This window comes from Chrysochloris asiatica, unplaced genomic scaffold (genome assembly GCF_000296735.1).
Source record: "Chrysochloris asiatica unplaced genomic scaffold, ChrAsi1.0 scaffold00392, whole genome shotgun sequence".
Classification (NCBI taxonomy): Eukaryota; Metazoa; Chordata; class Mammalia; order Afrosoricida; family Chrysochloridae; genus Chrysochloris; species Chrysochloris asiatica.
The window spans coordinates 1,654,932-1,671,739 of record NW_006408910.1 but is presented as its reverse complement, the minus strand read 5'-3'; the positions used below and the strand labels follow the sequence as shown (position 1 = coordinate 1,671,739).

The 16,808-nt window shown below is 37.1% G+C and overlaps 1 protein-coding gene across 2 annotated transcripts in view; it reads right to left on the bottom strand.

The window, feature by feature from the left end:
* Positions 1-1,107: 1,107 nt before the first annotated feature.
* Positions 1,108-16,808, bottom strand: part of LOC102830960 (nucleoporin SEH1-like) — a 56,969-nt gene continuing 41,268 nt past the window's right edge. The window contains exons 6-9 of one of the 2 annotated variants that reach the window (XM_006876583.1): positions 13,075-13,215; positions 11,339-11,496; positions 4,270-4,420; positions 1,108-1,306 (exon numbers count right to left, since the gene is read on the bottom strand). In XM_006876583.1, the coding sequence (XP_006876645.1) occupies positions 1,108-1,306; positions 4,270-4,420; positions 11,339-11,496; positions 13,075-13,215 (649 nt within the window). Of the gene's footprint in view, positions 1,307-2,894; positions 2,960-4,269; positions 4,421-11,338; positions 11,497-13,074; positions 13,216-16,808 lie in introns of those variants that run through there. The other variant, XM_006876584.1, reaches the window with a different exon arrangement.

Genomic DNA, 16,808 nt, shown 5'->3' with positions numbered 1-16,808 from the left:
TGACTCATAGTAACCTTGTACAGGGTTTCTGAGGCTGTAAATCTTTACGGGAGCAGAAAGCCTCATCTTTCTCCCGTGGAACAACTGGTAGTTATAGAGAATATGAAATGCTCTTCAAAGTTGTCTTTAGCCCTACAAGGAGCTTAAGGCCTTGGCAACACTTGAGAAATGTAAAGTAAAAAATATTACTAGTCCCAGAGTATTAATCATTTTACCATAATTATTGTCAAATATGTTCCATCAAATAGTCAAATATTAATAATTCAAATTTTAAGACATCATTTTAGAAAATAATATATTCTAATGTTGCCAAACTAAAAGTCAACACATATCAGTTACAGACGTTAGTCTTTATATTATCTATGTTTTAATTAACTATAATGCTCATTCCTTAATTTTATTAACATGGTAAGCATTATCAACTAACAAGGAAAATACATTCCAGTTTTTAAGACAAGAGATTTATAACTTTTAAGAAATATTTTATTAAATAACCTACTAGGATAATTACAAAAGCTTTAGGCAGTATTTTCAAGTAGTGAATGGAATTTCCCAAAGGGGAAAAGAGATACACCAAACTATCCATATTATGGTTTGCTGCTTTACACACAGAAATATTTATTTTATACACTAGACAGTTACAACATTAACCTATAAAAGTTTTAATATGTTTCAAAAACATTGTAAACTTCATAATGACATACTTTTCAACATTAGCCAGTACAACAAAGCTTAAGAAACTTTAGACCATCGATAGTTCAAAATAAAGTTTAAAGGACAGACACTTTTAAGTCAGCTGTGTGTAACTAAGCTAATGTTATTTGTACATATTTCATTAATACTAATCATTTAATGAAGCAAATATTCCTTTGATGCATAAGCACAAACATTATTTAAGTTTAAAACATTGTGTTCTGGTTGTTAACATGCAAGACAAACCCTAATTTAAAAAATCTTCTGAAAGAAAATGAAGAAAAAGAAAAAAGCATCCAGGAATGGATGTATTTCCAAGTATTTGAAAAGACTTTTATATGATAAATCCGTGTTTTAAACCCCTTCACTCTCAGGTAAGTATTTGAAGAGGCCTTTAAATGTTAAATCAGTGTTTTAAACTCCGTCACTCTCAGGTAAGGAGTTAAGAGGCCGTGAGACAGATCGTCTGCTGCGTGGGTGAGGATACTGGAGATTGGCAGTGTCAACATCACAAGACTGTTCTACCAGAGGAGGAAGAAGAGGAGGAAGAAGCTGGGCATAACTGGACCATCTCGATCCAGCCTGTGGGGAATCCACAGGGGGAAAGAAATACCTGAAACAAGACAAGAACAAAACACCAAACAAAACAAAAACAACAGGAAAAATAAAGGGGGGTGGGGGTGGGGTGGGGTGGGGACAGAAGAAAAAGAGAAAAGTAGTAAATACAAAGAACCAAAGAAGAGAAAACACATGCTGAAATAAACAAACATAAAACTTTATATTCATGCCAAAACTAACAACATAATAGCAAAAATTAAGACCCTTTTTAAAACCAAGTTTGCTTAAACAAATATAGAAACTTGAGGGAAATACAATTTGTTAAACTTAAAGTGTTTTTTTTAATTTTATAAAGACATTAATTTTATTAAAACATTTTCTGTCAAAAACATACTGGATGCTATCCTGTAAATTTACAAATCTAGCCTTTTTACTTTACGCAATGCTTCATTTGTAGCAGCAGCAGGCACACATTTTTAGTGCATACATAATACTGAGAACCAATTAATATACACTTGCACATAATATGAATAGTTATTGGAACATACTTTTGAAAAAAATACAACCAATGAACATCGATTTTCTGCAAAACCCACAGAATTCCTACAAAATTTTGATAAGTAAAAAGGCCAAGAATTTCAATGTCATACAAGAGGGCTTCAAAAATTTCAACATCCCTTAATTCCGCTTCCCCACAAACTTTCTGAAGCCCCCTCTTGCTGTTACTCTTTTGCAGTTTTACCTTACAGGTAATACTTATTCATTTTAGTATTAATATTTACAGTTTTATTATTCATATCAGAGCTCTAGAAGATATAAACTAACTGAAACACTCAAATTTAAAAAAAAACCCTTGGATTTAGAATTATCCATTTGCATGCAATGTCGGCAAAATTTTAAATGCTTCTCAAATTACAGAACACTTCTAAATTTTCACTTTGAGTAAACCTTAAGCCATGTAACTACACCATAAAACATATATATACATAATAGAAACATTTCACTCCCTAGTGAAATCTAATTAAAAACTTACAAAGGTGTTTGCATTTTACTACCAAATTACAAAAGCAATACCAAATGTTAAACATGGCTACAGGCTATACAAATTACTTTCATTTTAGTATTACTGCTTCTCTCCCTTACTAATACTTTATAAATATCACACTGAAATGACAGAGCTGTACTAAATGATACGTACAAACCAATTCTACAAAGGGTAAACAAATTGGGACTCAATATAATCTTTATGAAGATTATTCAATCTTCAAATTGAAATTATAAAAATCCATACTTTTAGCTTATTATTTTAGAAAACAAAGGCAGCCTATATTCTCCAGATGGAATAAAGTGATATTTTCACTCCTCCCAATTATTTATGTAAGCAATCCTAATTTTTAAATTCATGTTAGTTTCAAGTCAAAAACAAATTATTTTGATGAAAATGTCTTAACAAAAAGCCTCTCTACTTATATTTCAAGAGTTTCAAATATTGTCAATAAGTTGGCTTGCACAAGAAAATTATATACACTGTTATTTTTTTTAAAGGCCATTTGATTGCATTTAGTAGTAAGGAAGGTGCTGGTGTATCTTGGGAGAGGTCAAACGACGCTGGGAAAGGGGAAAAGGAGTTCGCTTTCCATTCCTGTGTGCATGTAACAAGCAGCAAACAGCAAAGTTACTCCAGTTAGCTTGTACTCAGCTGTGCTTTCTGTTAAAGGACATAATACAAATGGAGAAGGAAAATGCATCACAGATCTAAAACACATTGGCACAATATGAATACAAATCAAAACTTCAAAGCTATTAAAATTATACACATGAGCACAGCAGAGACAGCAATCAAAAATTAAATTTCTTTCTTAAGACTACTTTTCTTTTGCTTTATGAAGTCATATTCATAATCTATCTGTATGGTACCCTGAAACTGTTTTGATGAATTATGCAAACCTTGAAAATAAACAACAGAACAAAACTTTCTTTATAAAAATATACAATATAAAAATAGTTGGGAAAGCTTTAAACTGAATTCTCTTGTTTAAAATAACAACAGGATAACTACAGGTTAAGGTTGTGTTACGAACTCTCCTGAGTCCTATTCCAAAGTACCCCCAAAGGCATATTAAAATAATAAAAATCTTACATATTCATATTTTAACATGAAAGCAAAACGATGACTCTTAGACCAGATCAAACATTTAAGATAAACAAGAATCGAAAATAAGCTATTCTAAAAATTATTAACCCAGAACATAATTTTTTTATAATCTCCATCAACAAAAGCTAAACTAACTTATCTTCTATAAAGCCATAATATATTTTATTTAAAATTTCAATTTCATACAAACTAAAGGCTCACTACTATCAACAGTAACAACAAAGACATTACTTATGACTATATAGGACTAAATCTCAGTATGAATCTATATTACCTCTGCATCTAGGTAACATAAAATGAGACCTTGCAGTTAGAAATGTTTCTAATAAGAGACTAGCAAGAGTGAGAACATAATTTTGTTCACTTAACAATCACATAGTCTCAAGCCAAATGCGGAGTCTTGGTGTGGCGCTATCGGTTAATGCACTAGACTACAGGGTCAGTTTGAACCGCAAGGTCGGCAATACAAACACACCAGCCACTCCTTGAAACGTATAAACGGTCGCTACGAGTTGGAATCGACTCAGTGTAACTTAACAACAAAAAAGCCAAGTACAGAGCTAACCAAGTGAATTTTTAAACTTTACTGTCATAATTATATTGTAAATTTCATCCCATCTTTAAGAGAATGAAAAACAAACCTTCACTATTGCTACCAGATTGTTTTGTTGTTATTGTTGCTAAGAGCCGATGAGTCAACTCATAGCAATCCTGAATAGGATTTCCAAAGAGCACCTGGTAAGTTTGAACAGCTGATTTTGTGGATCCAAACAATCTTGCGGTCCAGTGCTTTATCCCACAACACCACATCAGGATTATTATAAAAATAGGTAATTTTCAGTTTTCCCACAAAAACAGCCTACCTGCTAATAGAAGATCCATTTAATGAATTTTGTAGATTTGGAATATTTGAGCCTAGGGAAGGATTTGAGTTTCCCGGCTGAGAATTCCCATTGACTGGGCTCCCATTACCTTTCAAAATCCCAGTACACTTCCAATTGTCCATATAATTAGCTGAAAGAAAAATGGTAAAATAGCACAATTAACACTTCTGCTCAGGGTGTAAATCTATGCTCACATCCATGAACTACAATTAAAGAAATGAGAAAAGGTCTACCTGTGACACCTCATAAAAATTAACTATGTCTGTCCCTCAAAAAACTACCTAAAAAGTGAAAACAGCAAGCCTATAGAGTAGGAGGAAATTTTGGGGAACCATATACCTGATAATGGTCTAATATTTTAAAAGTTTATTATACTTTTACAACTAAATGAAAAGGAAAAATCACCCATCAAAAAATGGCTAAAGAAAAATACCAGCAGAGAGGGAAGAAGTCTTCAAATCAAGTATAAATACTATGCCCTCTGTAGACAGGGTAGATAGGGGCCGGTAACTTAGACATTGGCTACCTAAAATGAGGGGGCAGTAAAGGCAAGAAGTAACTGGCTTACAAGGTTTTAAGAGGGAGCTTAGTTTAAGAGTCGGGGTAGGGGGGAAGACTCCCCACTGAATAGTTTTCATCTTGTCTAGATGGGTCTGGTAAAAAGAGGTGGGGATACAAAGCAGGAATTACATCAAGGTTAATAGATGAAGAAGGACACTCAGGAAGAGCACCACGAAGTAAATGTTCCAAGACCCCTACAATGAATTCTGTACCCAGAAGTTGGACATGGATCTCTGGAAAATTCATTTCAGGAAAGTATAACTTATTTTGACAACACTTAGGATATTTTTAATGCAAATAATGCATGCAGTATATTTCTATAAAAATTAGCATAGTGTGCTTGAGAAAATACCTCAGGGGAAAGCACAACTGGCAAAAAAAAAAGTAAAAAAGTATAATGTACATAATACTTACGTAAAAATATGGTACATGTTTTTCATAAGAATAATGATTCATAGCTACCTGGATCTATAGATGGCTACCTCAAAGCAAAACAGAATTAAGTGCAACTGCTAACATGTCTACAGTGTAGGACTCAGTGTGAAAATGACAGCCCTTCATATAGAAAAATGTCATTGATGATGTATTTCTCCAACTGAAAAATAGCTGTTGCTGTTAGGTGCCATCGAATCGATACCCACGCATAGCAACCCTATGCACACAGAATGAACCACTGCCTAGTCCTGCAACAACCCCACAATCATTGTGACATCTGGTCATTTCTATGAAATATTACATCAATTTTCAAGCATTATCTACTCATAAGAAGCTGGCCCTGTAACTCTGTAACAGTAGTTTCCAAGACATAAAAAATATTAATTGCAGTTTCCAACTTAAAAAGATGCAGCATTTTTAAACAAAACTAATTAAACTAGTCAGTAACTCACATATCTAGTATGTAATTGTTTATTTCCTTACTAATATAAGCATCCAAAAGGACACAAATAAAAAGTAATAAAATTTTCATTAATTAAAAAAAAAAAAGAGGTGGGGATAAGATTTTTTTGATTCAATAGTGAGTCATTGTTATCATGACTAATTCCAATTGTCACAATTGTAAAGGTAGAAGTTTTGTAACAAAAACAGGGGAGTAAATTTTACAGTCCAGAAACAGAGGACCCTAGGACCATCAAGGGAGAAGAGCATAAGCAGAATGCAGGAACTTATCCAGAGAAGCAGCAACACCAGTTGTTGTTGTTGTCAGGTGCCATCGAGTCAGAACCAACTCATAGCGACCCCATGCACAACAGAACGAAACAATGTCCGATCCTGGGCCAACCCCACCACCGCTGCCACACTTGATGCCATCAATGATGCCACCTGGCTGATCCATCTCGTTGGGGGTCTTCCTCTTTTTCTCTGACTCTCCATCTTACTCAGCATGACATCCTTCTCCAGCGACTGTTCTCTCCTGACAATATGTTCAAAGCATAAGAGACGAAGCTTAGCCATCCTGGGATCCAAGGAACACTCTGGCTGCACTTCTTCCAAAAAAGATCTATTGGTTCTTTTGGCAGTCCACGGCACTTTTAGTATTCTCCTCCAACACCACAACTCAAAGGCATCAATTCTTCTACAGTCTTCCTTATTCACTGTCCAGCTTTCACAACCATATGAGGTTATTGAAAATACCACGGCTTGGGTCAGGCGCACCTTAGTCCTCAAGCTGACATCTCTGCTCTTCAACATATTGAAAAGTTCCTGTGCAGCAGATTTGCCCAATGCAATACGTCGTCTGAGGGCCACCACTGATCTGTCTGTCGTGCTGTGGTGGCTTGAGTTGCTGTGATTCTGAGGGCTATGCCACCGGTATTTTAAATAACCGGCAGGGTCACCCATGGTGGACAGGTTTCAGATGAGCTTCCAGACAAAGACAGACTTGGAAGAAAGAGTGACAAACTACTTCCAAATTGCTAGTTACCGAAAACTCTAGGAATAGCAACACCAGAGATGGAGGCAAATAAGAGGACATGGAGAAAGGGAGCAGCAGAGGACTCTAGATTCATGGGAAGAGAGGGACTAAGAGCTGGCGGCAGAATGTACCCTTTGGTGGTATAAATTATTATATATGCCTGGGTGTTTAAAAAAAACAAAAACTACTAAATGAATAGAGAAATGCCGTTAATTGATGGTATATGGAGGGGATAATAATCATTGTAATCAGACAAAGTATATGTTTTGTTGAATGTAAAACTGATGATCTACCCTGTAAACTTTCACTCATTCACAAAAACATTATTAAAAAAAAAATGGGTAAAGAACTTGAATAGATGTTTCACAAAAGAGAATATTTAATTATCTAACAAGCACGTGAAAACTGCACATGACAACTGTTCATTACAGAAATGCAATCAAAACCATAATCACATACCATCTTACCCCTATAAAAATGGCAATGATTAAAAAAAAAAAGTGTTGTTGAGGGTGTAGAGAAACAGAAAACTCATTCACTGATGGTGAGAATGTAAACTATACTAGTACAGCCGCTGTGGGAAACTGGCAATTCCTCAAAAAGTTGAACACAGAAACAGTACCACGGCCTCAAATAGAGTTTAAAAATTTTTTTTAATTTGGGAAACAAAAAGAAGTCTGAAGGAACAAGATCAAAGCCGTAGGGTGATTGTTGTTGTTAAGTACCATGGAGTCGGTTCCACGGCACCCTGCACATGGTTTCCAAGGCTGTAAATTTTTACGGGAGCAGAATGCCTCATCTTTCTCCTGCAGAACCGCTGGTAGTTTCGAACTGCCGACTTTCAGGTTAGCAGCCCGATTCTTAAGTGTGGGTTAATGCACTGGACTGCAAAGTCAGTCTGAATCGCAAGGTCAGTGGTTCTAGCTCAGCAGCTGCTACTCAGAAACCCTATACAAGGTCACTGAGTTAGAACCGACTCAATGGCAAAATTGTCAAAAATGAAATTGAATGCATACACATCGATATGAATTGGACTGGTATTGGCCATTTTGAAACTGACAACCACATGGTTTACTATGCCAGGAATAACAAATTGAAGAGGATTGGTGTTGAATTCATTGTCAAAAGGAACAAATCCAGATCAATCATGAGGTACAATGCTGTCTGTGATAGGATAATATCCACATACCAGCGACAGAGAAGACCAGTTAATACTACTATTATTCAAATTTACAAACCAACCACTAAAGCCAGTGAGGATAAAATAGGAGAATTCTACCAACTTATTCAATCTGAAATTGATCAAAAATCCAATCAAGATCATTACTGCTGATTAGAATACAAACATTGGAAACAAAGACGAAGGATCGTAGTTGGAAAATATGGCCTTGCTGATAGAAATGATGCTGGAGATAGTGTGTTGGAATTCTGCAAAATCAAATGATTTGTTCGTTTCAAATACCTTCTTTAGACAGCATGAGAGACAATTATACACATGGACCTCACCAGATAGAATACATAGATTCAAGTTGACTACATCTGCGGAAGGAGACAATGGAAAAGCTCTGTATCATCAGTCAAAACAAGGCCAGGGGAAGATTGTGGAACAAACCATCAATTTTTCATATGCAAATTCAAACTGAAGTTAAAGAAAATGAAAACAGGTCCATGTGAGCCAAAATATGACCTTGATATATATCCCACCTAAATTTAGAGATCATCTGAAGAATAGCTTTGATACATTAAACACTAAAGACCGAAGACCAGAGGAGTCATGGGATGACATCAAGAACATCATACAGGATGTTGCTAAGAAGACAAGAAAGAAAGAAAAAATCCAAATGGCTGTCAGAAGAGACACTGAAGCTTGCTCTCCAGCATAGAGATGCTAAAGCAAATGGAAGAAATGAGATGGTCCAAGAGCTGAACAGAAAATTTCAAAGGTCAGCTCGAGAAGACAAAGTCAAATATTACAACACAATGTGCACAGATCTTGAGAGAAAAGCAAAAAGGAAGAACATGCTCAGCATTTCTCAAGCGGGGGGAACCGAAGAAAAAATTGCAAGACAAGACTTGTTATCGAAAGATTCTCTGGGAAAATTTTTGAATAATGCAGAAAACATAAGAAGTAGACGGAAGGAATACACAGAGTCACTGTACCAAAAGGAAATGGTTTATGTTCAACTGTTTCTAGAGGTAGCATATGATCAAGAGCCAATGATAATGAAAGAAGTCTAAGGTGGACAGAAGGAATTGGCAGGGAACAAGGCTCCAGGAATCGATGGAATAAAAATTGAAATCTTTCAAGAAAGTGAGGTGGCACAGGAGGCACTCACTCATCTGTGCCAAGAAATCTGGAAGACAACTATTTGGCCGACTGATTAGAAGAAATCCGTATTTGTGCCCATTCCAAAGAGAGGTGACGCAACAAAATGCGGAAATCATTTGACAATATCTTTGATATCCCATACGAGTAAAAGTTTAACTATAATACAGAAACAGCTGTACGCATACACTGACAGAGAACTTCCAGAGGTTCAAGCTGGATTCAGAAGACAACATGGATCTTGGCTGAAAGCAGAGATTACCAGACAGATGTTTACCTGTGCTTTACAAACTATGCAAAGGCTTTTGATTGTGTGGATCATGACAAGCTATGGACAACATTGCGAAGTATGAGTAATCCGGAACACTTAATTGTGCTCATGAGGAATCTGTACAAAGACCAAGAGGCGGTTTTTCTAACAGAACATGGCAACACTGAATGGTTTAATATTAAAAAAGGTGTGTGAGGAAGCACCATATTGCTTTCCAAAGAGGCTGGACCACTTTGCAATCCCATGAGCAATGCAGGAGCGTCCCACTCTCTCCACATCCTTGCCAGCACTTATTGTCCTTTACCTTTTGATCTTTGCTGTTATTGCTGGTGTGAGATGATATCTCATTGTTGTTTTGATTTGCATCTCTAATAGCTAGTGATCATGAACTTTCTTCATATGTTTGCTGGCTGCCCGGATCTCCTCCTTGGTAAAATGTCTGTTCATGTTCTGTGCCCATTTTTTAATTTTTTTTTTTTTTGTCTTTTTCTTGTAGAGGTGTAGTAGTTTCCTATATCTTTTAGAAATGAGTCCCTTATCTGATGTGTCATTGCAAACGATTTTTTCCCATTCTATGGGTTCCCTTTTTAGTCTTCTTGTGACATCTTTTGATGCACGTAAGTTTTTTGTTTTTTAACTTTTTATTCATGCTTCTTGGATCAACTATCAACACTCACAGAAGCAGCAGTCAAGAGATCAAACGACGTATTGCATTAGGCAAATCTACTACACAAGACCTTTTTAAGATACTGAAGAGGAAACATGTCAGCTTGAAGACTAAGGTGTGCCTGACCCAAGCCATGGTATTTTCACTAACCTCATATGCATGCGAAAGCTGGACAATGAATAAGGAAGACCGTAGAAGAATTAATGCTTTTGAGTTATGGTGTTGGAGGTAAATATTCAAAGTTCCACGGGCTGCCAAAAGAACCAACAGATCTGTGTTGGAAGACGTAAAGCCAGTGTGCTCCTTGGAGGCCAGGATAGCCAAACTTCGTCTCTCATACTTTGAACATATTGTCAGGAGGGACCAGTTGCTGAAGAAGGATATCATGTTTGGAAAGGTGGAGGGTGAGAGAAAAAGAGGAAGACCCCCAGCTAGATGGATTGGCAACGTGGTAACATCAATGGGTTCAAGCGTGACAACAATTTTGAGTTGGCCCAGTATCGGGCAACTTTTCATTCTGTTGTACATAGATTCAACAACAAGGCTATGATGCTATAAGATCAGCACTGGACTGAGAACTACAACGTCAGAGGTTCAAACCCACCAGCCACTCCTCAGAAACCCTACACGAGGTCACTATGAGTTGGAACTATAGGATACACGCTGAATTGCTATGAACACAGGCCGGTGATTCAAACCCAGTAGCCATTCCTAGGAAACCCTATACAGGGTTGCTGTGAGTCAGAACAGACTCAATAGCACTTAACAATATAACAAGGCCAAACATGAAACGGCCTAAAGATTGGTCAAACTGTGCTTTGGGAAACAGCAACTGCTCACCATAAATGAACTGCCAAAAAACACCAGTTGGCAATGCGTTGGTTACAACTCAAATCAATCCTATAAAACAGAGTAGAACTGCCCCAAAAGGTTTCCAAGACTGAAATCTTTATGGAATCAGACTTCCCCATCTTCCTCTTGTAGAAATGCTGGTAAGATTAATCCAGTTAAAGCAAGTATAATTTTTAATCTTAAATATAGGTTCCCACTCATGATGGTGAGAGATGGATAATAAACATCTGTACCCGAAGGATAAACACTCAAAGGAAAGTACAGAACCAAACTGTAGCAACAGCAATCAGTTAAAAGAAAAAAAAGTAGTCATTATTGCTATGAAGTAGGTAAAATTATTAAAACTCAAAATAATATAATTTAAAATAAAATAATTTAAAGGCAGTCACATAAAGATTATTCTTAAAAACATTAGTAAAAATTATAAAACAATAATTATTCCTTCATTGAAAATCTTACCTTTCCACAATCTTACACAGCCATCATCCCCTGAAGATGCTAGTACTGTCCCTGTTATATTCCAACTCACTCGCCAAACTTGAGAATTATGATTATCAAATTGAGCCACTATATGGATATCAAATTTTGTTGGTCCACCAGAGGAAGTAAGTTCTTTCCTGTCAAATAAACAGAATGTCTCAATGCTAATTTAATTTTATGTAAGTTGATAGAGTAGTGGTTACAAATAGGGCTGCTAACCTCAAGGTTGGCAGTTCGAAACTACCAGCGGTACCACGGGAGAAAGAATAGGCATTCTGCTCCCGTAAAGATTTACAGCCTCGGAAACCCTGTGCAGGGTCACTGGCAGAAGCCATGCCATCAAGGCAATGCCATCAAGGAACAGAATGGTGAGAGACCCTAAGCATGAAAAGCTCATTGTTTAGCAAAGTGACAAAGAGTGTCTCCTTGGATGGCAAAGCCCTGAGGGGAACCTCATGCTCTAGGCCTTGCAGTTCTTGTTTTTCACTTTTGTGCATGGCTCAATTTTGATCTTATTATAAGAAGTTCTTTAATAATTTTCTATATATTCACTTGTAATTTGCTATTATCATAGTACAAATTAAAATTACATTTAGACACTCTCTCACTAAATTTAATCATGTAAAGGTATACTAGTTGCTTTTTACATCAACAATAAGTCTCACCATTAGGAAAAGCCACATCAGCTAAGAGCTTTTCAAGCTTAAGATTACATCCTGCTTAGTAGACACTGAGGCACCTGAAAGATAGCTAAAAAACAATCTTACAGTCAACATCCTGCTTAGTTTCACCAAGAGACACTGAGGCACCTGAAATCAACATCCTGCTTAGTTTCAGCAAGAGACACTGCAGCACCAGAAAGATAGCAAAGAGGCAATTAAGAGCTGTGGGAATGGGTAGAAATTTAACTAAGAGGTTTTGGGAAATTGTTAGTATAGGGGAATTGCTGCTTTGACTATGAAACTCTAGGTACTTTTATATTCTTATTCTTAAATCCATTATAAGTATAAAAAGTAATAGATGAGAATAAAAATGCAAGTCAAGATATAGAACTTTGCTTAAAAGTTAATTTGACACTCTTAGGAGGATTAAAGAAAAACAAAAAGAGTTACAGAAATAAACCTGATGTTATCAGGATAATTAGGGGATGCAAAGGAACAGGATAGATAAGAATCAAAGGGATGTTCTGATGTTTGCTTTTTTTGTAACCTGAATGTTTGTTAAACACAAAGAATGTAACACTTAAATTATAATTGATCATAATAGTATATAAGAAGCAAAAAACTTTTGAGTAAAGAGAAGTCATCATCACCTGTCTAAGACTCACGACCCATCAACTCTGTGTGTGTGTTTTTCACTGACTCCACATTCCCCTTTGAGAGTCCCCTAATAATTTGTCAAGGCTGGTCCCTGGCAGGTCACTATGAGTGGAACTGCCTCCACAGTACTTAACAACAGCAGCAAAGTTGATACTTTACAAAGCACCAATTATATCCACAAACTCCAAATCAGCTGATATTATCCTAAATAAAATACAATTGAGACTATAAATTTTCTCTTTACTCAATTTACCATTTCTAAACGTCATGTATCTTAACAGAGACCATTCATTAAAGAAACCATTCTTCAGATAATAGTTGCCTCTGCTCTCTCTTCTACAAATCAAAGTAAGCAAAATTCAAGAGTACTTTCAAAAAATTGTTTCTAAAACTTACCTCACAGGTTTTAATGTAAAAATCCTCACATCTTTGGTTGCAACAGCTAAAATATGGAATGACCTCCCCAAATTTGGAGCAAATGCAATATCATGTACAGGATCAGTGACAGTCATAAGAGTTTCTGCTTTTACATATTTTCTAATAAAAAACAAACAATTTATGTTAAAATTTTCAGGTATTAAAAAAAAAATTGCACACTTCAATGTACTTCAATTTTTTTCAAACTGCATACACTTAAGTTGTATTTGAATAGGGTCCCAAAAAAGGTATGTCCAAGTCCTAAACTCTAAAACCTATGAATGTGAGTTTATTTAGAAAAAGGGTTTTTTCAGATATAATTAATTTAATTAAGGATCTCAAAAAGAAATAGTCCTGAATTTGTCTTAGACTCTAAATCTAGTGAGGAGTCCTGGTATGGCACTGGGAGAGTTAATGTGTCAGACTACAAAGCCATTTGAACTGCAATGTCAGCGGTTCAAGCTCACTAGCCACTCCTCGGAAACCCTATACAGGTTCGCTACGGTCGGAACTGACTCAATGGCACCTAACAACAACAAATCTATTAAAAAGGCAGTAGAAGAAAAACAGACAAAAAAGTCATTTGAAGATAGAGACTGGAGTGATGTAGTCACAAGCCAAGGAACATATGAAGTCACTAGAAGCTGAAAGCTGAAGTGACAAGGAAGGAATCTCCGTTAGAGACTTTAAGCAAGAGTGTGGTCCTGGAGACACCTGCTTTCAGATTCCCGCCTCAAGGATGTGACATAATTTTTATTGATTTAAGTGATCCAATTTGTGTTACTTTGTTCCAGCAGCCGTTAGTATTTTTGTTTTACTCTTTTAAGAAAAAGATAATTGAATTTCCTAAGTATTTGATTGTAAACAAAAAAAATAAATAAGAGCAGAAATGGATTTTTTTAAGTGAATATAAAAGGAAGCCACATTTAATTCTTAAAATTCTGTTAAGTAGAGTGACCGGTCAGAGTTTTCTACATCATGGGTCATATTATCAAGGAATCCTATGTATTAGAGAGGGGCTTAGTAAAATATCTATCTTTCCAATACTCTCCTGTAAAATTCTGAAGTTCCCAACATGCTATACCAAGAACTCCTTTCAACCTTAACATTCTTTCTGAAATATCTACAAATCTGGTGTGCTTCAAGTGTCTTCCCATTGATCTTTTCTCACTCTACACAGTCACCCTGAACAAGCATGTTATATGTGGTCCACAGGCCACAACCTGAGCATCTCCTGGGAACTATGAGCAAATCCATGGAATGGAAAGCTGCATTTTAACAAGATTCCAAGATGATTTGCTGAATGGACCTTACACCCATGGTTTCACTATCTATGAGTCACTAATTCCTAAATCTATCATCCCAAGTCATGTCCCTTCATCCAAAGGTCAGAGGTATGCCAGGGCAGTAATTAAGAGGACAAACTTGAAAGTCAGAATGCCTATGTCTGGATCCTATACAAATCAGTTACTGATGTATGACCTTCAGCACAGTGGCTCCGTCCCCACTTTACTAGACAGACTCTAAGTGACCAATGACTCCCTCCCACACTTCCTGGTAGTCACAGTCCTTGTGCAGTCACTTCCCCTGAGTGAGGGCAGGATCTGTGATTTGCTTTTAGCCTACAGACTATGGCAGATGGGAAGGGATGACACTTAAGTGATGAAAATACATGAGATTTTAATGCCCATCTTCTAAGAGCAGCTCTGCTAGTTTTGAAGAAACCAAGGGCCATGTTATGAGCTGCCTACAAACAGGGTATGTGACACAGAACTGAGGGCAGCCTTCAGCTGACAGACATAAAGAGGTGAGGTCTAGCAGCCTGCAAAGAACTCAATGCTGCCAACAACCACATGAGCTCAGAAGCAGATATTTTACTAGTCAGCCCCAAACTCCTGAGACTGTGATAAAAAATGTGTTATTTAAAGTCATTAAATCTGTGGTTATACTGTACATAACAATAGATACTTAGCTGTTATACCCACCTGGACTTCTCAAAGACACCTACACTTAAGTAGTCCAAAAATGAACTTATATCTCTCTCTACCATCAGCCAAATTAGAAATGAAGCATTCACACTAGACTACTTCCCTTTGCTTTCCTTCTCATCACATGCAATTAGAGACCAAGTCTTATTGACTTATTAACTCACCCTGTTCTTCATTCTATCACATTGAGGTTATTGTAATCATCATTTATTTTCAGTCTTACTGCCACCTAGCTCATCTTCCATACAGCTGCCAGTGTCTTCTACCCAAAAGATAAATATAACATGCAATGACTCAATGGATCCTTCAGAAGAGCCCATAGGCTAATAGAATCAAGACCAAAGTCAGCTTTGCCTGGCATGTCTCCCTACTATCTTTCACTCCCACCAGAAAGCATCACTTTGCAGTGCCACACACCAAAACAGTTCCTGTATTTCACTCTAGGAAAAGAACACCTCTGCCTTCCAAAGACTAAATCTCAAGAATTTACACCTACCAGCACTTCTCCTGGCCAAATCAGGCAGAGACCACACCCACTTTCTTAAGCTACTGAACCCAGCAAACACTCCTATGACAGCATCTACAACAATTCAGTTACAATGCAATTCCTACCGTGAGCTCCTCTCAGGAGCTCCAGTGATGCAGTGATGAAACGCTGAGCTGCTAATTGAAAAGTCTGCAGTTCGAATACTTCAGCTGCTCTGTTAAAAAAGGGTGTGGCAACAATGATACCCCTTGTTCAGTGTTCTCTTCTGAATCCAGCTTGAAATTTCTGACAGATACCCATCTATGCAATGTTCCAACCAGTTTAAATTATCTTCTGCAAATTGTACTTGCATTTTGCTTTGGAGGCATCAAGGCAAGAAATCAGTGATTCAGGGAAAACCCCCAACTAGAACTGAAACTCAAAGGGATAGTAGGCTTGCTGGTCTCCACCTGGGTCTACTTGTGAATGGAAGTGGATAGAATGCAGCAATGAAAAAATGGCCTGAGTTTGGCCATGTTCCATTAACTCCCGTTTGACCTAGAGATGAGAGAGAGAAGAGGAAGACCTAGGTGGTCTGAAGCTCAGGAAGATGGATGAACTCCTGAACCCATGTACACTCACCTAGCCTCTGGGGGCTAGGACTAAGAGTAAAGCAGCCAGCTGGTGTGAAGTGCAGGGAGGTATGCTTGACAGAACTGAACTTCCAAACATGCAACCAGCTGACCAGAATGCAACCAGAGATGAAGACTAAGATGTTTGATACTGTGAATAAGTGCAAATTATTACAATTTGATGAACTGGACCTTTTCTTATGGATGCAGCTGCTCAAAATTGCAACCAGAATTGAGGGATTCTTCCTATCAGGAACAAGCTTGTTTCCTCAATGTACTGGGTTGATGCCGGAGAGTCAGTTCCAACTCATAGCAACCTTTTTTCAAGGATGGTGAGTTTGAATCACCAACTCTTTGGTTCAAACTGACCCTGAGGTTACATCCAGTGCTTTATCCCACAGTTACCACATTGTTGTTGTTGTTGTTGATAGGTGCCAACTCATACCAAGTAGGTACCAACTCATAGCAACCTTATGCACAGAAGAAGGAAATACTGCCCGATCCTGAGCCAACCTCACTATCATTGCCACGGTTGAGCCCATTGATGCTGCCACTTTGCCAATCCATCTCGCTGGGGGTCTTCCTCTTTTTCTCTGACCCTCCACCCTACCAAACATGATATCCTTC